This window comes from Macrobrachium rosenbergii, chromosome 49, assembly GCF_040412425.1.
Source record: "Macrobrachium rosenbergii isolate ZJJX-2024 chromosome 49, ASM4041242v1, whole genome shotgun sequence".
Classification (NCBI taxonomy): Eukaryota; Metazoa; Arthropoda; class Malacostraca; order Decapoda; family Palaemonidae; genus Macrobrachium; species Macrobrachium rosenbergii.
This window is the reverse complement of record NC_089789.1, coordinates 39135415-39160267: the sequence shown is the minus strand read 5'-3', so window position 1 is coordinate 39160267 and position 24853 is coordinate 39135415. Positions and strand designations below refer to the sequence as shown.

At 34.6% G+C, this 24853-nt stretch overlaps 1 protein-coding gene across 1 annotated transcript; it reads right to left on the bottom strand.

The window, feature by feature from the left end:
- Nucleotides 1–1774: 1774 nt before the first annotated feature.
- Cul4 (cullin 4) lies at nucleotides 1775–22262 on the bottom strand. Its single transcript, XM_067093144.1, has 14 exons — nucleotides 21342–22262; nucleotides 16220–16399; nucleotides 14383–14572; nucleotides 14063–14251; nucleotides 13471–13617; nucleotides 13080–13266; nucleotides 11160–11352; nucleotides 10551–10687; nucleotides 9836–10000; nucleotides 9005–9172; nucleotides 7879–8034; nucleotides 5358–5528; nucleotides 4836–4988; nucleotides 1775–2863 (listed from the first exon to the last, which is right to left on the bottom strand). The coding sequence occupies exons 1-14, from the start codon at nucleotides 21616–21618 to the stop codon at nucleotides 2768–2770; spliced, it is 2409 nt and encodes an 802-aa protein (XP_066949245.1). The 5' UTR covers nucleotides 21619–22262; the 3' UTR covers nucleotides 1775–2767.
- Between the last annotated feature and the right edge of the window lie 2591 nt (nucleotides 22263–24853).

Genomic DNA, 24853 nt, shown 5'->3' with positions numbered 1-24853 from the left:
TGTATCTGAAATTCATATATACTTGAATTTGTTTGTGCATGACAATTTTTTAGCACATTGAAAAGTCATTGACTGTAAAAATTATTTACACTTCTCAATGGCCATTTACCAATTAATTACATAGGTTTCTTGGTATATACCCACCATAACTTGTCAGGACACATTTAGAATCCTTTTCATCTCTCTCCATTGTTACATTCACACACTTTTTGGAGGAGTTCATGGGGTCTTTCTGGGGCAGTGGAGCTGCATCCTATCAAAAAGGGATTAGCTTCCTCTCAGAGCTGATATAAGGATGACAGTTATTTTCTTCTCAGGTTTTTGGAGAGGAAGTTGTTCCATTGGTATTCTTAAGACTTGAGGAAGCTGGTCTTCACGAGTTTCTGTAATCCGTATAATCATACAAATTTTCTAGTATTTTGATTGGTCTGGGAATTACTTGCACTAGTGGAATTGTATTAATGTAGTTTTGAAAGAATTATTATTTAATTTTTTATCTAAACAGCATTTTTTTTTTTTTCGCTGTTACAATACCATGTTATTGTTAAAAATCAGTGAGTTAATATCCGACTGAATCCTCTGAAGATAAATGGTCATGACAGAAACTGGAATCCACAGGAGACAAAACCTTAAATAAGAAGGAAAACATGAGCCATTAGTTTTGCTGACTAAGCTGATGAACAGGGTGTCTGGGCCAGTCCCATCAACTGGACTATAGTTAAAACCAAGAAGTTTGAAATTTTTGTTTTTTAAACCATAGCAACCTTCCAATGGGTTAATTCAATTTTGTGTATAAAATCACATGCATAGACAAGAGTTACCTAATATAAAGGCAGCAGTAACTAACATCAGTTTTTAATTTCAGAGAATAAATATTTTGTAAATTTTTAAGGTTACCAACTATAATTATAAAACTCACAGTGCTTTCCATGGTAGGTTGCTAGGGCTCAATAATGTAACCTTAAGACTCATTAGCTGCAGTTAATCTTTGGCTTTGGATGAGTCAGTAAAGGGGGATAACCAAAGACAATACAGCCTAAGTAATGAGTACCAGCTTTCAAAATAAGTCTGGAGACAGGAAACCCAGATAGATACCTTGAGAGCAATGGTGGCAGTAGCAGGATACAAGTTGTAGGAAAAGTGGGTCGGCTGTAACAATAGCACACTTTTTCCTAAGCTGACATAAAGTTTTTGTAGTTTGTGTTGCTGCTGCTGTCACTCACTATTCCTTTCAAGGTATCTGGGTTTTCTGATGCTGAGGAATATGAACACAGTGAAGAGTGGAAATACAAGATGCTTTCATTAGCAAGGATGAGGACTAAGGGAATTGGATGGACTTACGAACTCTCATTAGACCACTCATATTCTATGGTAGCTTAAGCTTTCATACTGACCTCTTTCCAAATAAGGTTATTCTTGCACTGCTACCCAACTTAACATACCCTTGGGTGATCATCAGAAATCCATTACCAACATCCTGGTTGATAGAAAATGCAAAGTACACTGATAAATCAGTGACATGCATGTCAAGTTATTTTCAACAAAGACTGAATTGTCAGGTTATGGACATTACCTACTTGAGGTAACACGTACATGTCAGTTCACCAAATTATACTCCTGACTTATGGCAAAGTAAATTCTTCATACTATCATGTTCAGTACAAGGTTATCATCATCTGTCACCCATGCTTTATAATCTTTATGTAAAAGAACAAAGGAACACTCTAATGGCAAAAATGGTGGTATGTGCCCTAAGGACAAATGAAAAAACGGAAAAGAAAAAGCTTATTTTATTATACATTACAGTACTAGATTAAAGAAGTTTTCAACTTCAAAGATACAAACAAAGAGCTTTTCCCCTACTTGGAAAGGATACTTCTCACCACACATTTTTCTATTTTTGTAAACCTATCAGCAAGTACCGTAGTCATGGTTAATAAAAGAATTTAGACAATTTTTGTTCCCTTATTAGATGTAAACATGGAGAAATTTTTTTTCGTATCTGGTTTCTCTTTCCGGGGAACAGAAATTTTGCGCTATAGAGGATTAAATTCTTACATAACGAAAACAATTCAGTCTGATGTACGAACCAAAAAAATGCAGACCTGAATCTGCAAAACCACCTGCATTCTTATGATCACCTTGACAACAAACCCAAGAGGGTTAGACCCAAAACATTGTGAAAAGGGAAAGAACACATGAGCAATGAAAAGCATATTAATTCTCACTGTCAATACTCAGAAAACCATGAAAAACAAACAAACAAAAAATAAAAAAAGTAAAAATAAAAGTTAATCATAAGATCAACAACTGGACAAGTATACTTGTATTTCATAGTACCATTAGTGACAGTGCAACGAAATTTTGTTTATACTCTATTCACAATTCCAGCGTCCTATCTAAATTCTTTCACTCGCTGGCTCTCCACTAAGGTTTCTGGTAAAAAATTTCCACTGGCTTGAACTGAAACTTCTTTGAGAAATAACATTTTTCAGCTGGGAAACAAGGCATCAGTTATTTAGCAATTCACGTAACCACCTGAACTGGGAAAATGCGTAAAGCTCACTCTGGTGAAGGAATCAACTTGAAATGAATAAAAACAGCACTTCGGAGATGAGAGCTATTTAGTATATCTGTTCTTGATACACGGTATTGTATAGTTTATATATATCACATTTCCGTGGCTACATATGCCGGTCATTAATTTCTCAGGCAAAAGAACTTCATCATGAAAAATATCACAATAAGGAGCAATACAAATAGGTGATTAGGCAACATAATTGTAAGTATTAGGGTTATCCTTGTCTCGCTCCATGTAATCACGATCAATAAGACTCTCGATTCTCTTCTTGAGGTCTGCAGGCTGAAAAGAAAACATGAAAATTAGGTCTGAAGTCTGCAAAACAAAATTCAAGTATACATGCATTCACATCTCACACTAAGACAGTCAGCAACAAGTGTCCCTTTGTTCTGCTTACCATCTGAGATCAAATTCAGGCCTCCTACACTCCTAAAATTCAGACTCAAAAACACTCTAATTGGTAAAGGGTGTATACCTAAATTAAAGCTGGACAAATTTCCATGCATGTTCTAAAACCAAATCACAAAAGCTTAGTAATAATAAGATAGGCTGTTAAATTTGCACAAAATGGTTAGTCCGCTTATGAACAGCAACTTTTGGGACCTAAGGCTGCATCCACACGATCGAACTTTGTTCGATGTGACATCAGAAGCAAAGTCAAACTGTGCCCCGCTGTTTCTCCGCTTCTGACATCACATTGAAAAAGTTTTTGTTGAACAAAGTTCAATTGTGTGGATGCAACCTTACTCTCAATAGAGTTAGTAATAAATTATTTTTAAAATTATCTATACTTTTTCTCTTTTTGTCCTTTCAATATTGCTATTTAACAAAATATGAGAAATCAAAACTGTAGGACTAGTTTAAAATGTTATATAGCTACTATACAAACTTTAATATTAAATATAGTGTGATATTTTGTTACATACAAACTTAAGACTATACTTAACCTTTGTCACAAACCAAAAAAAAAATAAATTGAAATCTCTTCTCTCACTATACAATTTATTGATACTGTTACCAATTTTGATACTGTAACCATTTTCCAAAAATCAAAATCAATAAAACACTTAACTGGCTCTTCATGCAGCTTACTATGAAACTGCCACTCCCAAAAAAGCTAGCACTGGTCCTTGGGTCACGAATCAATGTGTTACTGATGCTCCCAAGTTCAGGAGGCTGCTATTTTACTCCATGGCATCCTGGCCCTATTGTTCTCTATTAGGTTTAACTGCTCTCTTCAGATTTTTTGTTCTACCACTGTTGAACTGCTGTACAGTAGTTCTTTCTGGATACCAAGAGTATTCTAGGACTTTATTTTCTAGAAACACCTACCTGAAGTGGTCATTATGAGTCAGACCATCATTAGAAGATATCCAGCTTGGATAACTCTCATTTCAGTGAACTTTCACTATCAAATTTTATAATTGATTGTGCATTGCCTATTTTGTTGTGAATACACCAATACTCTATCTAGATGCCAAATATCCAACACCATACATCTCTCACAATCTCTTCACAAGAAAACAGTGAACTAGATTTTTTGGGCATGTCATGAACTTTGATTTTCAAACATTTAAAAGGGGCTCAGATGTTACTTTAAAGCACTATACATCTTAATTTTTCTGCCTTTACGTTCACAGTCAAGTTATTTTTATCTCTACTCTTTTATAATTCTCTTGGCCTTGTTTTCCTCTTTTATCCACATAAGGGCATTCTACTCTGGATTATTATATTAATCTATTCAGTAAAAGCCTCCTTAGTAAAAGGTCTGTTAACTTGTCATACATGAACATGGGTTCTTTATAGAGGTTTGGCAGAATGGGTGGTGTGCATACGGAGAGCATTGTTACCTAGGTTACCTACCTTGTTAATCAAGTCTACAGCTGGCCCAACATACGTGCTGAAGGATACACTATATATGAAAGGCATTGAGTTTGTATCCCCATAGGAACAGAGACATGTTTAATTTTACCTACATGAATATATGTTCACTATAATCTTGGCTGTTTAATTCTATACATAAGGTTTCTACTTTCATGAAAAAAAAAGTATGTGACTGCCCACTGAAAAGCATCCAAACAGATATTTATATAAAATTTACCCTCATCAGAGAAAAATGTAAGTTTACCCTCATTTAAATGAAACACTGAATATCATCTAATGAATGGCAGGGTAAGGCATATTCACTGGTACCAAAATAATTACTGTAATATAAATTGGTCATACACTTTGGAAAATCCTGAATACTGCATACCTTGACAGGGAACTTTAGCTGATTATAAAGTTCTGTTATAAGCAGGGTGTGAGGAAGAACCTTTCTCATCTTCATAATCCTTACAATTGCAGCATCAATTTGATATTGTCGATCTTGGAAAACCCTCTCTTCAGTTTGCTGCTGCTCTTCACTCTATCAAAGAAAAAAATATATATTCATATATACATAAAGTACATGAAAGTGTGGGTTGATTTTCCTATGCCCTGAATACTACTTGCAAATGTACACTTTCAAGCCCGTAAATGATAAAATTCTTGAGAAATACCAAATGATATGATGCAAAATAATGATAATCTTGAACAAAATCATTCACTTCTGGTACAAGAGCTTGCCCTCAATAATACTGGTCAACCCATATTCCAGTAATTTATGTATAATGTCCCCTTAATACATCTATCAGGTTTTTGGCCAATTTGGGCAAATTACAGTACATGTAAAATATGAAATTCTGTAATGGTGTAAAAGCAACTATTTTCAATATACAAACACTGACAATCTTACCGTTTCCTTCATTTGAATCTGGTTAATTCGAATTCTGAAGAGAGGATTCGTAAAGTCCTTATTGTAAATAAATCTATCTTCATCATTGACCTCCTTACTTCGTGGCATCTTTTGAAGAACACGTGCCTTACCACAGGCTAAGGATTGCAAAGTACGGCGAAGCTCCCCATCCTGTGTGATATAAATTAAAAAGAAAGCTTTCGTAGTGAAATTTCAAGGATAAAAAAGACTGATAGCACTACAACAATGACCACATTTACAGCCAAATATACTATAGGAGCCAAAAGAAAAAGATAAATGTCATGGAAGATCCTTCAGGTTTTTTTTTTGAATACCCTGTATTGCCTTTTTTTTTCTCTTATACATTAACTCAAAAATGGCAGAAAGAAGAGGGTCTAACCTGAAACAACAAAACTTCTAATTGATAAGAACAGCAAAAGAACTAATTCCTTTCTCTAATGCCAAACTTTGGAATCCAGTTTTGATCCATTATTATTATTAATCTAAATGATAATTACATAAGAAGAAAATGCTGAATATTAATGGTAGAAAATTCGATAACAACCTATCAGGAAATTACCAATCTCCAAATCTTATAAGATTCAAGGTTACATAATGGCTCTGCTTGTCTACATAATATAGCCACTCTAACTCCTAAGAAGTAAAATGAAAGATTTAATCATTCAAACCATGCATCATCTCCAGGAAGAAAAATCTGAAACAATGATTTTAATCCAAACAAAATGTTGACTGAATGGTTCACTCTATCCTCAGCAAACAGAAAAAAAGGACAGTAAACTGAAAAGAGAAAAGCATTAAAGTTGTCATGGAAGCACTGAAATTTACTACTGAGCTGATTTACAGCTCTCGTAGGGCTGGCCTTACTAAGTCTTGGTTTCCCATATCTTTTAAAAGATACACTGCTCTCATAATAAGTTAACACATGAAGAAAGCAGTTTTATACAAGTTTGAAGAGCAGATATGACATGGAGACAAAGATGGAATAGCCTTCAAAAAAGTCATGCACAGAAGGGGTGCACTAAAAGTCATGATTATTATTATTATCCTTCACTAAAAGTCATGATTATTATTATAAGTATATAATGAGACCCTTATATCATGTTCCTAAACCATCATAGGGCTCATATGAATAATTAGCATTACATAACTGAGAAGTGAGAATTGGAACAGCATAAACTTTCAGTTGGACAGCTACATTAGAAAAGTCAAAAGGGAAGGGATGAAAAAGAAATGCAGAAATCAACACATCTGGGGCCAAAGGGCCACTGAAAGCTTTTAAAACCATCTACACTGTGGTGCATAATGCACACATCCTACAAGGAGGAGACCATGAAAAAAGAGGAAATGAGTGAGAGGAAAAACCCTGTGATTTATCATAATTAAAGGCTTTTCAGAGACCCAAAGTCCCATTCTAAATGCCTAAGATTCTCTTTATGAATGATCTTAGATTGAAGTAAAGTTAAAGAAGTTAGACAGCTAAATAAGTAGACCCAAGGAAATGGATAGTAAGAGGGAGAAACCAATGTAGCAGGGGGACAAAGGGACTGCAAAGAACTTAAAGTACCATCCATGTTATGCAAAGAACTTTAAATAACATCTACAACATGCTGCATAAGGCCCACTCTGAGCAGTGATCCCTTAAGGATAGAACTCTGTGAAAAATCAATGATGGGGAAGGGAGCATAAGTGTCATCAGCAGATAGTGATATAAACATGCGATTTTGCTTACAAGAGGATTACAACTAAGGGCAATAAATATAGTTATGAGGTTTATGACACAAATATTAACAGCCTTCAAAGCAGGAATCCAGGAATTTTGCCTTAAAAATTTATATCTTTTATATGAGTACAGTACTGTATAAGATTCAAGATGAAAGCATTAACATTTCTTCAGAGCAAGCCAAGCTAGAGAGTGTGAATGTTTCTAGGAGAAAGGGTTAATACAGGATTTAAGAAAGGCCTTAAAAACAAGCATCACCAACCTATCACTTTGATATAATTTTAAAATACATGAACAGGCTTTGTTAAGGAATGGGTTTAAATTGAAAAAAATTGCTTAGTACAAAATTTTTAAATATTTTAGATAAAAGACATTTCAAAGATCCAACAAAAGTTTACCAAAATAAATGTCACTGGAAGCATATAAGCAGTTGCTTTTCTTAGAAGCAGGCCAAGCCAGAGCATGTTTCCAAGACGAAGGTTTAGTACAGGAATACAAATAAAGAAATTTTACCCACAATTCATACACATAAAAAAATCATAAGAACTGGTTCCTACTATTTCCCTGTTCACTAGACCCTTCCAATAACGATTTTTCTTCATCTATACTTTCTCCAAGTACTTCAGTTTTTGGGTTCGATATTGTCAGTCATTGTAAAGTCCCTGTATTTTTCCTCTCCCAGTTTTCTCTTCTTTCCATTCAAGCAAAAAGTAGCCATCCCACTGGTTTTTTGGTAATGGTAAAACAACAAGAAACTAAACAAAATGAACTTTATCTTACCTCAATATTTGTTCCACTTGAAATATCTGCTAGCGACAGGGAATCTGCTTTGTTAAATAAAAGGAGCACAAGCGCCTGAAATAGTGATACCTGGAGTTCCCTGGGTCCTTGATTAAATGATGCCTTTAGTACACAATGGCCAAGAGTGGGTTGCCACTGAAAAGATCAATGATGAACATAATTATCAGCGGTGTTGAATCAGAAAAAAGTCTATAAAGCTAAAAGAAAATCAGTGCTTTGTACAAGAAAAAAATCCTATAGAGAGAAATCAAAATTGTTATTGTGCATAATACAGTTAATGATAAGCAAAGAATAATCTCTTATTAAGTCTCTGTACACATCTTTTAAAACATAATTCTAGTCACTATTTACAGCTTCCACTGATATAATACTGTAATCATGAGTATACCTTTATGGTTGGTAAAATGGAGGCAAGGTCCCCTCTCTTTTCAACTTTTTCTTACTACCCATTTTGGTTTCAAAATTACTTAAAAACAGATTTGAAGCACGTTCTTACTCAAAATCAGTAGTATACTTCATAACCTTAATTTTGCAAGTGCCCTAAAATTCAGTAATCGTTCAATTATCCTGATTAATAGGGCCAATGGCCTGTCAGATAAGGATGAGTAAAAAAATCTAGGGGTGTTCAAGGGCAACTGCATAACCTTCCTCACCTAACCTTGTCAATACCACATATGCTTATAAAGAACACCCATCACACTTTAAGCTGAAAACTTTATGCAAAAGGCAATTATCTACCTTTTTTCCCAATCTGTAACAAAATGTACTGCATAAATCCACTAAACAAAAATGTAACCCCTTCTTTTTCTCTCTCTTGTAAATGACACAATTCAGTAGGTAGGTAGCCTACCTGTGTCATTTTTACACAGGAAACCTGTAATCAAACAGGTTAGGTTCATTTATCCATTATGTACTCTATGCCACTGAAAGTGAAATATCATATAGGAAAGCATATAAGTAATAGTTTGAACTTAACGGCAATCACACTAACAGAATTATGGTTAAAGATAAAAATTATACTGCCAAACCTTTGAAAGTGTATGATTAAAGAGAAAATTATTATACCTACAACCCTTAAAAAAAAAAAAAAAAAAACTTTACTCACCTGTAATTTCCTATTACTATGTTTAGCTAAATAAAACTTTGTGAAAATTTGTTGATAGTTGACCATCTCCGGTGGAAGATTGACCTCCATCAATGGATAATTAGGCCAATAGCCCATTGTTAATATATTGACATTAAGTTCCATTGGAGTTGCTCCTACATGCGAGTTCTGAAACAGAAAAGAAAAATTTTCGATAATGTCATGGCTTTTAAGTCTTAAATAGTAACTGAGACTCCAATCCATGTTTTACATACACTAGAAAGATTTTATACCTACAAACAGTTGTTTTCATTTCTATAAGGTTTTACTAAAAGTTATATAATAGGTAATTTAGTTAAGAATAATGTACATACTTCCTTTAAAGCAAATTAAATTTTCAATATTATTATTACCATGTGGTTTAACACATACTATGTTAACTACTGGTTGGCACTGTTCATTACCACAAAACTAACCCCTATTACTACCTTATATCATGACACTAGTACATTTTACATTAGGTGTAATCCCTCTATATGATATACATATCCCATTTCAATAGAAAATTTCACCATACATTTCCTCTGTGTACCGCATTAGATGAATACAGTATTGTACTTTTTCAAGATTACTATTTTCATCAACATGAAATACAAAGGGGAAATTCATGAACCTTTTCTAAACAGCAATGCCACTTACAGCACAGCTGTCACCAAGAATGGTTTGAAATACTCTGTAACAAACAAGAAATTTCACACCTAAAAGTTTTACACCGACAGACATTAGCTCTAAACTGCTCTTATTTAGAGTCAATGTCAAGCCAAACTCAAGGTCTCCAACTCGCCTACTCACCTGCTTAAAGGCAAGCATTATGTCCTTAGACAGTTCCATATCCTTAAACATGCCTTCCAATTTACTTGTGAACCCTGGACCACATTCTTGTTTTAGTTTACTCAACATGCTCTTCTCCGCGTCTACACTGGCCGACTTACCCACTAGCAGTCGCTTTGCTAAATCCTGTAAAGGCAGCATAGGTGTCAACAACATACAAAAAGTACATCTTTTTTATCACACAAAAAATACTAAAAACCGTAAGTTTGATTTCTTTAGAAATTTATTCATAAATAAAAAAAAACTCCTACTAGTCAAAATGTTCTCAGTAGAACAGCCTCTATATTAGGACAGAAAATGTGAAGTTTTTTATGTTTACAATGTTATTACTTACTAATGCTACTGGTATACATTAATAGTGATGTACGGTATACTGAATATGTCACTATATGGTATGCACTGTGTAGCATTATCAAGTGATTCAACCAGAGAAAAAGTTACCATTCTATTAGTTACGACTTTTAAAGAAATCTGCAGAATAATCAAGATTTATTTTTTGTTGTGTATTCATAACTGAAAAGAAAACGGAACAGCAACAGTACCGAGTAAGTTTTTCTGAATCTTGTTTTCGTAAGTTTAGAAGCTTCTGCAGCACTGATAACACAAGTATCAGTAGTAGCACCTAGAAAGAAATGCAAGGCTATGGAAATAACACGAGAGGAAAAAGAAACTTTACCTTTTTGTAGAAGGCTTCAAAAACATCTTTGCCGTGGATAAATCTAAAGAGAACCATTATCTTATCCAGAAGACGTTCCAATTCATCCTCTGTAGCTTCTTTGTTACCTGCACGTAGCTTTCCATCAACAAACTTGGCTGAGGATTTAAGACAAATGTCAAAATAAGTTTATTGGTATGCAGAGCTTTAAAAGATGACATTGTTTTACCCAAAATTTGCCAAAGAAGTAAGAAAAAGTTTTTTTTTATTTACTTGCTGTCTGCTAACCCCACCCTTTCAACTTTACAAGTCTGATAAGAAATGTGGGAAATAAATGAGTCAAATTCTTACAGCATTTACACCCTTGTTCAAGCATCTCTCTCATTTTTCACTAAACACATTAAAAATCTACTTACAAAAGACAGATGTAATATTTAGTCAATAACTACTGACTTTCACACTTTATTATACAAGCATTGCAGACAACTGTTTAGTGTAAAAATCATATCACAATAAAAAAAATCTTAAATCATACTATGCTCTTAAAGCCTGAAAGCTTTTACTACTTTATAAACACAAAAACAGGACATCATGATTTTAATCAGCAAAAATAAATACATAATGACATACCTATTAATTCTGCAGGCTTATTTTGTCTTTGATTTATGAAGTGCTCAAAAGCTTCTTTAAGTGCCAGCACAAACTTTTCATCCGAGGCAAAACATTCACTAACGATGCCATCCATCTTGTCTTTAAAATCTAGTAACTCCTGTACCATTCCTTTGTCCTTCTCCGGGTTAATTACAATTGTTTTACCATACGACTGGAAAAAAGGAATTTAAGAGCTTAAAGGAAAATAAAACTATTTTAAATAAAGGACTAAATACCTTCTGGGAGTGAATCTTTCAGTTTGAATATTACAGTAATCTTAAATTTTTGATAAAGTTTACAATTTTACTAAGAAATCTTGTCTTGTACGTATTTTGCTAGCAATTTTAACCTTCGGTCCAAAAAAGTTTAAAACAAAATATTACATTTAATTTTTCTTTCCTTTTTATTCCACTTTAATAAATGCAAAAACAAGTAAATTCAGAAGAGTTTGCCATATGCAATGATTTCTCATCTCTTGTAACACTTATGACGTAATAAAGGGCACTACTAAAACTCTCAAACTAAATCCATTAAGCAAACAAAGGACAATTTTGTCTTCTGGTGTAATATGCATACAAGCTATCTTTTACTTCTTATTAATCCATCTCATAGGGATCTATTTTTCAATGGTACGATCTTGTCCCAAAATATTATGAACACAATGCCATCAAATGTAATTGCAGGGAAACAGTTTTTGCAGAAAAAATTCATGTTCTTATAATTATAACCTAAAAACAAATGTCAAGCATTCTGTCCAGCTAGCTAACTGAATGCTTATAGCTTATTCCTCTCCAACCTCAATTCACATCTTGAATCTAATTCCCTTCTTGTCTGTTGTAAATGACTCTGTAAATCCATCTCCTTAACTTTAGTGATGTCCCTCAGATACTTGTTCTAGTTTCACCTTTTCTCTACTTCCTATCATGACCTACTTTAAACCTCGTCCTAATGCAAATGAATCTATCAAAAAATAATTTTCTTTCCTTTTTGCTGTAATTCATAAAGCTCACTCTCAGGCTAAAATCTTGTGCAATGTGATCTCTAATTGCATAATTATTCACAGCACAGTAAGGAGACATTTTATAAATGTTATGCACCTTAATATAAATAATAAAGCAGTGTTCTCTAATTATTTCCTTGTAAAGAGGTACCACTTACAGCATGCCTTGTACAGGATGACGCAGATGGTACCAAAGGGTCTTGGCAGCAGCCCTTCAGCCACAACTGCCATGCTTTTTGCCATTTTCATCTGTTGCCTTCAATTCCTTTCTACTTAACCGCCTAAATTACTTTATCTCCCATTTTCACCTGTCATTTAAGAAAACACACCTCATGCACACTCTATGCCTTAGAAAACTGACTTAATGGTCTCATTTAACTAATTCATACTCAGGTATGTCATATGAGAGTCTAGAAAACTGACTTCTCATTAAGCTTATTTATAATATTTTCTCATTCAAGTTGAAGATAAAATTTTTTTACAATATAAAAAAACTTGTTAAATAGTATATTTAACGAGTTTTTTTATATTTTGTCTTAATTTTTTTTTACCCTTCCTTCTAATTTTCTCTTCATGTAAAACCACAAAGGCTGATTTAAAAGCAACTCAACATTGTTAAGCCTGGTGGATTCCTCTCCAACCCAAGGGGCATTGCATTTTTGTGTTAACACTTGCAAATTGACTAAAAGTACTGCTGTCAAACTCAGGATTAATCTGACCAAGAATTAACCTGTTTTCAAGTGACTGCAATATGACATAATTTGCTGTCAATGTGATATGTGGCATAAACACCAAACAGACTTTCTTCCTTCACACGTAAATTCTAAATTAATACCACTAATAATGTCAAGTAATGCCAAAAATGCAATAATAAAGGGCAAAATTCCTAAAGAGCATACCTTAATATATGCATTAAAGTGAGCACACAGATCACCCAGTCCTCCTTTGATACGTGATAAGAGATTATACAAAAGCGTTAAGTCATGGCGACGATTTTGGTCTAAAAGAGAATCAAGACCTTTTTGTAGGAGATGAGTTTTGTGTTCACTTAACAACTGCTTCTCAACACAGTATATTAACTGCCGTCTGAAAAAGCAAAACAGTATTTGGTAAAGAATTGTAACTATCAAAGATATGGAATATTACATATCAGTTAAGCATGCTAACGCAGACTACAGATTTCAAAAATTCTAGTAACAGCAAATTAAAATAAAATCTTAAGTAATAAAACTGGTCACAAGTTAAATGAAAGGCTAAAAATAATTTTGGCTATATCTGGGCTTGACTTACTTGGTAGACATATCTAAATAATGAAGTACTCTGTTGTTTTCTTCCGTAAGACGTTTGTCAACATGAAGGAGGTACTGAGGTACGTCACGGTCTTGCATCAATCGCTGACCTTCACGTAAGTAAAGCTGTTCTGTAGCCACCAAAAATCTGTAAAAGTGATGGTCAAAATAATACACAGTGCCCAACACAGAGCTTACCACTCTCTCCTAATATCACAATGGTTAGCCTAAAATAAATGTTTCAATCACAATATAATGCACAGTAATCAAGGTTGCGTATCCCATAAATACAAGTTTTTTATTTATCCATATTAAGCAAAGGTATAAAGAATGCCAATCACAATCAACTTATTAAAACTAGATAAGTGGTGACTGCATAGGATAAAATCTCTTTCATTCAATTAAAGTCCCTATTTCTTCTTCTGTATTATCACTTACAAGTGTAACAATTCAGGAATAGGAGGGAGGCACTCAACTAAAATAAAGCTTTTATTCATGGAGCATAAACATTACATTTTAAGTGTATAAAGCAAACAAACATGTTAATATGCCTCAACTTAGAATCAAGCTGTGCAAATTCTTCAAATACTTACTTGTTTTCAAAAACTTTGTGATATACTTGTAATGATGATAGCATCCTAAGAAGTGATTTCACAAGGGACCTGTCGATAGTTTCACCGGAACGCTCCTTTTCTATCATCATTAATAGACCATCGACACATCTATTCTCTACTATAACTTCTTCTAGTATGTGCTGTCTAAACAACTCTAACCCCATGTCCCTAAAAAGAGAAAAAACAAGGTCAGCCTGTTTAGCATCATGAAGGCACATTCCAAGAACAGTGAGAAATTTAAACCTTAAAAAACTGAATGTAATAAAAATATACAGTGCAAAACTAAACACTCCACTCACCAAATGGATGAAACCTGAGCATTCTGGAGTACATAGCCTCTATCTAAGGCCAAAAATATGTTGCAAACCATTTTCATCTGCTGGCAATGATGAGTCCAGCAATCATTCAGTTGTCTCAAGAACGTTAAACGATCACTCGTCCCGCTCAAAAACTGATTTAAACAAGACTTTATGTGCGTCTCTGCCAGATCTGTGAAAAAATGAAGAGTATACATCATAAGAATTAGCAATTCACAAGAAAATGGAGGGCATGTCAGATTTAACACTTATCATATTTACTTTGGCACTACAGAATCCAAGCCATATCACCATAAGTTTCTACTGCTATATTTCCCTATTAACTTTATGTACTTCCCTTTTTACACTTTACCTTAAAGTCCTTGACGTTAGATACGTTATATTATTTTAACACTGTTCCCTATCCAAATTGCAAAAAAACAGCTAAGAGTGTGAGACAAATTCACTCCTTCAAAAATTGGACACAGTATGTGAGCATAAAAAGCTGACACATTCATAAAGAGAATGCCTCCTTTTTCATAAGAAGCTTTGAAGGAGGTGATCGTAAGCTTTATAAAAAGTATTAACTCTCACCATTAACAACTGAAATGATAAAAAAAAAGTACCTGAGTGGGCAATGGCTAAACAGTAGAGAAAGTACCCACTTTGAATTGTTCTTTAGTATGCAGTATGATCAAATTTAACTACTATGACTAAAACCCTTTTTAATGTTCTTAGCGACAAACTAACAATTTTTCATGTTTTCTCAGCATTTACTGTTACTTATTTTCCTTCTTCAGGATGAAGAGTATCCTTTGCAATTTACCTACCTCCATTAACTGTTGCTGTAAAATTCCTATTCCATCACATTCCTTTCTGTACTTCATTCTCGGCACAGTGCTTTCCATTCCTTTCCATTCCACTTGCCTAATTTTACCTTCCCTTAATTATGACTTCCCTATTTGCCTCAGTTCTTTAAATCTATTTTTTTTTTAGTGATAGTTACTTTCTTACTCTTAACCAGTTAGTATAAATACAAAGGATAAGATCAATTCACAGCTGCTGTGAAACTTTCTACACTGCTAACATTACAATAAAAGCAAGTTTAACTAAACAATAGTATTATATGCTTAGCTATTTGAACAACAAATTGTTAGCTGGAGAGAGAGAGGAACACAAACAATGAAAAGAATACTTTATTCATGGTTTAGACTTTGTAAACACTGTGTTATCAAATTTGGCCTCTAAATACATCTACAATACTGTACTTACTGCAATATATATAAGTGACAGTGTGACAACAAATACTGACTGTTTCCTAATTTCTATTAGCTGACCTATATATTACAATGGTAAAATTATCATAGGCTTTTATAAGGAGACAAAATCAAGTGTACTACAGTATAACATAATACTCTTCACTGTACGTATGTCTAATAGCCACATTGCTTGACTGGGTAAAGGCCCAATAAAAGAATGCCTCATGATAGTACCATCAACTTGGATAACTAGGAAAACATTTCCTATATTCAGTGATATAAGCAAGTAAGATTGCGTATTGAGCGGGATCCTTCTCATACAGGCAAAAAAAGACATTTTCCTTCAACAATGTAGCTAGTATAACATCTAGTTATGAATTAGTCTTTACTGGCTGTAAAATTGTCTTTTTACTCACTAGCTTTGAAAAATACTAAGTACAACTACCAGAGGCTCTACTACAGAATTTATCATTTCATACATGCAAGTTCAATTACTGGATACCCTTCCCCCAATTAAAAAAAAATCATGCAGTAAAGACCTTGATTAAAGAGACTATGTGGTTATGATAACTACAGCTTACCTTTCAAATCTGCATATAAGTGAACAGGAGGTCGCTGCGTAATAAGGTTATCTACATATCGGTACAAATCCTCTTGGGTAAGGTTGTCTCGAAGTTTCCTGGATTCTTGTATCGCAACTACTGCCTCTCTTAAATACCGCCAAGATTCAGCTATATGATCCACAGCAGGCTGATTATGAACTACAAAAAATACAACTCCATTTAGAAAGAAAATTGTTCATTTATATGGAAGCAAAATATATTATCTTCTACAAAATGGACTCAAAGGAAAACTTATATACTTAAGATATATTGCATCAGTTCATCAAGTAAAATTTCAGTTTGCATATGTAATAAGCTTCCTAAGGTAACACAAAAAGTTCCACACATTTAAAATATAAATAAAATGCTCCTGTTCACCCATTTATACTAACATATTACCAGTTCACAAAATAAGACATAGCTTCTAAAATGGCCCACCTGCAAAAATAAATCATAAATGCATTACCTGCCAGGTTTCAGTAATTCCCATTTCATATCAGCTGTTTTGTTTACAGAAAACATGAGACAGTGTCACAAGACATTAGTCTCATTCCTAGACTTTAAAAAGGTTTACCCAGAGGATTTATTCTTGAATATAAAAGTAAATTTGGAGCAGAAGTTGAACAGTTAATGGGAAGAGGACAAAATGAATTTTAAAAAATTCAAAATTTACACAGCAATGCAGCAGCAGTGGTAACAGCCTAAAAAGTGGCACCAATGGAAAAAAATTTCTTCCACAAATACCTTCACCAATTTTCTCCCACAGATAGAATAAAAATCTCATTATTTCAAGATGTGCTGATCCAAATGTAGAATAAAACCCACAAAAGCAAATTACCAAAGATCTTGCAAGTACAATTAAACCTTTTGGAATGTTGCTAATTGTTTTTTTAAATACCACAGGGATCAAGATGTAAATGCTTAAGCCAACAGCTTTTTGTCTTTCTAAAATTAACTTGCCATAAGGCAAAAACACATTCTTTACATGGCCTTCAAAATTATCAATCATTAACAGTATGGAGATTCTGGGGATGTACCACATTAATACACTAATAATGTATACACAGACTTGTGTATTGTTTGTTTTAACCTACATCACAACATCAAAAATGAACACCACTGATCACCCTCACCCAAGTGCAGTACAGTACAGTACTACTTTCCTTCTCATAACTTATAATGGAGTGTTTGAAGATGGTATCCTACTTGTAGCATACTCTAAAGGCTTGTATTACACAATTCAATTTTTCATTATTCTATCAGCTAGATATGGGTGCACATCTTTGTGCCTTCTACAGCTAAATCAGTCAGGCTACCTTCTATATGACTGGTTAAGCTAATCCTGCTAAAAATAGATTAGGCTAAGGAATGTATTTAGACTGGCTAGTCATATAAGTAGTACTGTACAATGAATAGTAAGAATGAAATTTGGTTATTCAAGAAGAGTAAAATGAAATAAATCATCCTACATTAAACTGTTAGACAGCAGTGTATATATGCCTTGAAACTGTAATACTGTTTAAGCTATCATTTTAAAACCACAGAAAACAGAAAACCTCGAAAACAGTCACCAAAAGAATTTTTTTTTTTAAATGTGCCAATTAATGGCTGTATTGTGTACTGTGACATGGATGAAGCAATCACTAACATTTTCTACCATCTGCTGCTTTGAAAATTTGGCATACTGCATCTTTTGCTTTTGTGCAATAATAGAAGTTATTGAATATGCCCAAAATAAACTTATCCTTTATCATTCCCTGAATATACAGAAAAAATATAAAATAGCTTTGTACAATAACTCCATAATTCTGTTTGCTACACTACTGTATTAATGAAAAAATTCAGTTCATTTCCTAGTAAATTTTTCTGAGAAATTTAGTGTTAATCATATCTAATAGTATTAAAAATGTGAAAACTTGAGCATTCATTATACACCCATTGCATTTCATGTACAAAAAGTTTGCCAGGTATAACTGAAAGCTTATGAGATTTACCTGATGGTCAGACAAGTAAAAGCACAAAGCCAAGAACTTGTATCTAGGCTAGACCATGTTGCCCAACTAACAAGTTCAGTGTTCCATTGGAGATGCCACAATGAAATGCTGCCCAGTTAATGAAATCTTTCATTCCCTCCACTGCAAAATTGTGCTCCTGGAAGTTTCATACATTTGTTGCTTGTATGCCTAAGTTTAAGAAGGGCTCCAATGCTACTTCAAGAACTACACACTTTAAACCGACACCTTACTACTGTAATGCTGTTTATGTACAGTATATAGTATATTTATTTCATAATGACATTTACTTTTTCGCTTGTATTTTACTATTTTACTTCTTTCATGTGGGCACCCTCCTTTTTATGTAAAAGTTCCTTACAGCTTGTGCTATATGAATGATGGATATGGGAAAATGGTATGCAGAAACATTAGGAATACTGTGCTGTGAATTTCAAGTTTTGATGCACTTAATGTACATGTCCCCAACTAAAATAAACAAAAAGGCACTCCCAAAAATACAAGAGAAAAAAAACAATAATGTCTGGCATGGCCAAATTATCTCCATTATTTTGTGCTTGCCCAATCTTATGATTATCTTCTCTGAATTTTTGTGAAAAAAAAAAAAAAGACAGGTTCTCTGATAATATACTACACAGTCAACTGTAAGGTGTTCTGCTGTATGTTAAGTTGTCCTCAGACCTTGTTACTAGTTAACTTGTTTAAATTACTATTAAGGATAAGGGGATTACAGGATAAATGCACCGACAAATCCTTCATTTACTTTAATTCTGAGGACTACTGAAATTACAAAAAATCTTTCCACAAGATGAAAGCTCCAAAATGTCTGATACCAAGATGGAAAATAGTTGCATCAAGTTTTGTTATTTTGTGAGTTTGGTGGCTTTTAATTAGGAGGATCAAGATTTCAGCTGCAACTGCGCTCTTGCTTGGCGTGCAGCTAATTATTTTTAGAAAGGGGGTTTATCTGAGATTTTAATTATTTACATACAGTATTTACATATCTTTAATTCTTCTTAGTACTATTTTATTGAACATTTAAGGTTTTAGTGCCATAAAAGTATATACTTTTAAAACCACCATACTTAGCCCTTCAAAATTGTACCAGTCATGTACATATTATATGGATAGGCAATCGAGGAACACTTTTCTTGATTTCTTTTTTTGTCAGATAACAGAAACCAACTCTACCCATTTACTTTTAGATATCTATGAGATAGCACATGGCAGAAAACATCATACTCTACTTGGGAAAACTTGTTATATATACATTTATTTTTGCTTAATAAGTGCAAAAAGGAATACATGGGTACAGACAAAAATAGCATTTACTGTACTTCCATTCATATTCTCTGTCTTCCATCTTGCTTTCCACCCTCTCCTAACCATTGTTTCAAGATTATTTTCAGAGCTGAATGTCCTCATTAGTCCCAGAGTTTGGTTATTCAATTCCAATCAAAGCTCTTAATCTGGACAACTTTGACATGTCTACTTCATCAACTTGGTAATTATAAGTTAAAGCTCTGCATGGTGATATTGTTATTAATGAAATGTTTTACTGAACAATATAGGAAAGGGTGTACTGTACACAAAACAGTACAGGTGGCATAACTCAAGAAATTTACTGAAATAATGTGAGAAATTTACCATCATTTGTTTATGTTTTTACATTAATCATCGAGGGACTGGTGCTAAACATGGCATACCGAGGAGCTTTTCTACGTAAAAACAAACGAAAGATTGTGAATATCTCATATTAATCTCAAATGTAATGCATCTAATATCTTTTCTATATTGTTCAACTCTTTGGTAACACTGCTTAAGGCCTAGGCATAGGGTAGGTTGTGCCATATAACAGGCTACTGAAGGCCAGTCCTGTAGCCTAGGCCTGAGCTAACAGGATACCTAGCTTCATGTTGTAGGCTATGGATGACCTGGTTCATTTTTGACGGAAGATCTTTATTCTGGGATACATAACCTGTCCAAGCCATGGGCCTAATATTAGCCTATTAAGAGGGGAAGGGGATAATTATTCCATACTGGGACACAAGAATATTTTGGGCAACACATCAGCCTTCATACGCAAGCCTGGTCAAAACCTCTATGCCTAAGGGCTTGACTAGCATAATACAACAATGATATCTACCACAGGCTTAGATTTTGAAAGGATAAAGCCTAGGACTAAGCCTAAGGCTAGGCTAGCATGAATTTATCCTAAAAACAAAGAATAAAGATGGTAGAACTAAGCAATAGCTCTGCATGGGGTTACTACTTTGGAAACTGATTTTTCTTATAATATTTTGGTTGCTTATCATGAATTTACCTTATTTTTTGTCGGTTGACTGTGACTGCTCATCAAGAATTTACCGTTACCTTTTGTCAGTTGATTGTAATTAACCTGTAATTAACCTCAGAAGTTCTATGATGGCCAACCTGGAATGCTATCACGCATGCGCAGTGTTATAGGGGAGCTTTTAGTAAAAACTAGCATCTCATTCACCCAGGGGGTCAGGACGGAAAGTAACGCGGCCTGCTAGGTTAGGTTAGGTTAGGGTGCGTTAGGCAAGTACAGTTCCTTTTATAATAGGTTTCCTTAGCCAATCCTTCTTAAACATATGGCTCCCTAATGACTTTTGCATGTGGGGTACAATTCCATAACAACATGATGGCAGTCCAGTCTTTCTCCCAATAATTTCCCCCACCCGAAACCCCGTGTTCCCAAAGGGCCCCCAACCATGTTGGGTGGATATGCGGTTAATAATAATTGACCGACAATGAACACCACCACCTCCTCCATCAGCAGCACCGAAAGTATAGGAAAAATCAATTTCCCAGGTAAGAGTCCATGCAGAGCTGTTGCCTAATAAAGGTAAATACGGAGATCAAGGTGTGCAATCTACGCCTACAGCTTTCAACCCGCCCATCACATGAATAACAACCTACGCTAGACTTAGTCTTGGACTAGGCCTACGTCAGGCAAAAGCCCTACGTAGGCCTAGGCTCAAGGCTGAACGACGCAGACCCGGCGGAATTGATCCTGTAAACAAAGAGTAGAGATGATTAATGAGACGGAAGCGGACATTGTTTACCCTTGAAGTTTTTAATCGAGAGCACCTTCTTCTCGGCGCCCTGCTTCTTGCCCAGGACGGCGCCCTTGCTGACTCCGTTGGGAGCGACGACGGAGAAATTCGCAGCCGCGAGCTTCTGATTTTCCATCATGTCTAAGCAAAGTCTCTTTTGCAGGTGTGGCGAAGAAGAAGAGGAGGAAGAGGAAGAAGAGGAGGGAGAAAATCTCTTTCTCTGGCCGTTTGTTTTAACACTCTCAAAGCTCTGTGGTGGTAATAATGGTCTCTGTCTCGACATCATATTATTAGGCCTAGTCTTTTGCACTGGAATTCTCTCACGCACACTTTTCAGTCACCTTCCTTCCTCTCAGGTCATCTGTATACAGACCCGAGACTCTTTGTCCACCAATTCATGTCTGCAAGACGTGAAAAATTATTATAATAATAACAACACACAAGTGACTGCAGACACAAACCACAGAACTGTGAGTCTGTGCGCCTACACTCTGTGGCTTTGTCCGATTCGCTGTGTCAAATTGATTGCCGTTAGTTTGTGAAGTCTTTCGCCGACAGTTAGTCATTATCTATGACTGCATTATTCTTTAAAGTGTGTAATAAAATTAATTGTTTTTCTTCCGCGTACGACGTAGGGAATATTAATTCCAACTTTCAATATTTTATTTCGACCAATATGTTCGGACCGCATTGTAAGAAGACATTCCACTCATACCCTCACGGTGCTCCATAACAGGATATAAACTACGTCACTGTACGTTTCTTAAATTTCTACAGCAAACTTTAGTGTTAGTATTAACCCTGGATTTTTAGAGAATAGACAAAATTGCGCTAAATACGAAAAATTGTTATCCCTCCTTTAGTTTTTCCGCAGATGGAGAGTCAAGCATTCGCATAATGTCGTCGGCGCATGTCGCCTGTTTTGATCCTGTTACACACCGTATTTGATTCCCTTCAATAAGTAAAATTTTACTCCTCAGCATCGGTATCTTTTTCAAGCAGTATAACTCGCCTTACATTAGTAATTGGTATCTTTAATTTTGCATTGCTGGGTGACTCTGGTGTATAACGAAACTGTACCGGTATTAAGAAACAAACTAAATTCTACAAAATTTTTTAAACATATCCTTTAAGATTACAATAAGTCCGTCTTTATTAAACGTTCACATACAACATCGAAGAAGATATAATGCAGTTATAAATGGAAAATGTAAATAAGATTGAGACGGTGTAATCTCAGCCATACTGCAAGAAGATATGTAACTCCCTAAACCGACAACAGCCCTCCTCCTAACGTAAACATACAACGGTATCCATGAAACTTAAATGCAAAAGAGCCGCCCATGTTTCAAGAGGGAGTTACGAATTCGGATCACTCCACGAGATATGAGTTAATACGAAAGGTAGCATTCAACATATATTTGAGAAGTATTCAAAGCAACAATACATTAAAGTTAATGAGAGAAAAATATTTAGTCCCCGTTATCTGCAGGCGTCTTTATTTGGATCTACTCAACTGAAGGCTCCTTGCAGGACTTGTCGCGAAATTTAGGCCTTTTTTGGGGTCAAGTTTTCTTGGGAGCTTCCCCAATTAGGATAATGTTTTTATGGATTGTAATGAATATAATAATATATCTGTTTCTATTGTAATATTTATTTCCGTATGCTATATATGAAAGTTTTGTACTTAGATTTTTAATATAAGAATAAATAGCACCGTAAAATCAGTCGAAAAAATTATTTTATTAGACCATGCAAAGAAACATTCTCTGTCTTGATGTTTAACTATAAGATCTTATGTAAGCATACTATTATATATATTGGTTACGTATTTTTATTCATGAATATTCTTTTATCGAGAATGGTTTTTAATTCATTTTTTTGTATCAGATAATAAAAGCAGAACATTTCGGAGTACAGCCTAAATGAATAGTCGTATGTTCAGTTATTTTCCTCCACGTAACATTATATCAAGGTTATGACTTGGTCTTTTCCATTCCCACGTAAACTGATGTTACTATATTTGGAGTAGTTCTTTATCGTCTTTTATTCGATCATTTTAGTCAAAATGAGAGTAATCATAGCCAACAAAACTTTTCCTTCATCTTAACACCCGCTTGCCAGCTTAGACCTATCCGGGACAACCATGTTAAATCAATGTAAATCGAAACAGAGATGTAAATGATTCATTGCACTTTGCATTCCAAGAAAATGTTACAGCGGATGTTCTCTGGTAAATAAAAACAATCACAGGGCAAGAATTTCCTCTTGTTTCTCTCATCTCCTCTCTCACCCCACATCCCCCCCCCCCCATGCTTGCGAAACGTATTTGGCGCCCATTTTCATTATTCTTAACCTTGAGAGATTATTCAGTTCCACTTGAAGTTCGTTAAACAAACTGTAACGTAACGGATGTATTTTGGACTGTGGAATACAAGAATTCAGACTGATGCTTGAATTTTTTAGTTTTCTGTTTTAGAAAGAAAATGCAGGCAGAAAGCTAGCGTAGTCATCGGTTGTGCATGCTTACGACTTGCCTGAAAATACTGGCTGCATTTTAAAGGTCTCGTTTGATAAATTAATAGAATCGGGCATCACTCAGGTTTGTGCTGATTGAATGATTTAACTATTGATAATTTAATGTATAAATTTCGCACTTAAGTGAAAAGTACTATAGATAAATACTCAAAATGTTAAAAGTCAATCAATCTAAATATCGGTGCTTTATTTAAATAATAAAACTATTTTGCTGTTGCACGTTTCGGAGGAGAGTGAGCGATTCTGGGAATCGTGTTGGACGATTCGGACTTTATGTCTCATAAACATATGAAGAGACATAGGAAGAATCATACGGAGTATTTATATGTTAAAAGTCAAATCCTCACTATTATCTAGCTTCTTCTTGAATTCTTGAATTCACCTTGAGAACTCTAGCCCTCCCAATATCAATTCGGGAGCTTATTGTAAAGTCTTGGGGCTATAATTTCGAAATATAAAACTAACATCCGAAGTACATCTCGACTCAGATAACTTTCATTGGCTGTATAACACACGGCGGTTTTCCTCAGTACTCTGGACACGTAGTGTTGACAGCTTGATGAGTCAAAACACACGTTCGAACCGGTATTCTACTTTTAATAAAAAGTCAGTGCAGTATAGTGCAACTCAGATAATACAGGAGAAATCCTATCACGAGATGCGGCACCCTGTATTAGTTTTGAAGAAATACTTAGTACAATTTTGCAACTTCCTAATTTTTACCATTTGAGAAAAGTCACCTTATGGAAAACAGATATTTTAGGATCTAATGAGGAGACAAGGAAAACGTCGCTAGCCAGAAGAACTGGTTTTGATCCTATCACGTCAAGTAGGAAATCAACAGACGAGAACAGGATTAAAACAGAGACAAAAATGGGTAGCGTGATATTTCAAACATGCCAGTCATCTGGGCCATATTTTGTTTTAGAGTCTACAGAGTTAGCAGAAACGCCAGTTTCTAATTTTTTTTAGACATTGCTACA

Bases quoted from the DNA above. Each gene is read 5' to 3' on its own strand.
- Cul4 (XM_067093144.1), bottom strand. From the start codon at position 21,618: ATGATGTCGAGACAGAGACCATTATTACCACCACAGAGCTTTGAGAGT. The intron at 16,400-21,341 runs GTAAACAATGTC...TATTTTTTGTAG, and splicing joins CTCGATTAAAAACTTCAAGG to TTCATAATCAGCCTGCTGTG. The intron at 14,573-16,219 runs GTAAGCTGTAGT...ATTTTTTCACAG, and splicing joins CTTATATGCAGATTTGAAAG to ATCTGGCAGAGACGCACATA.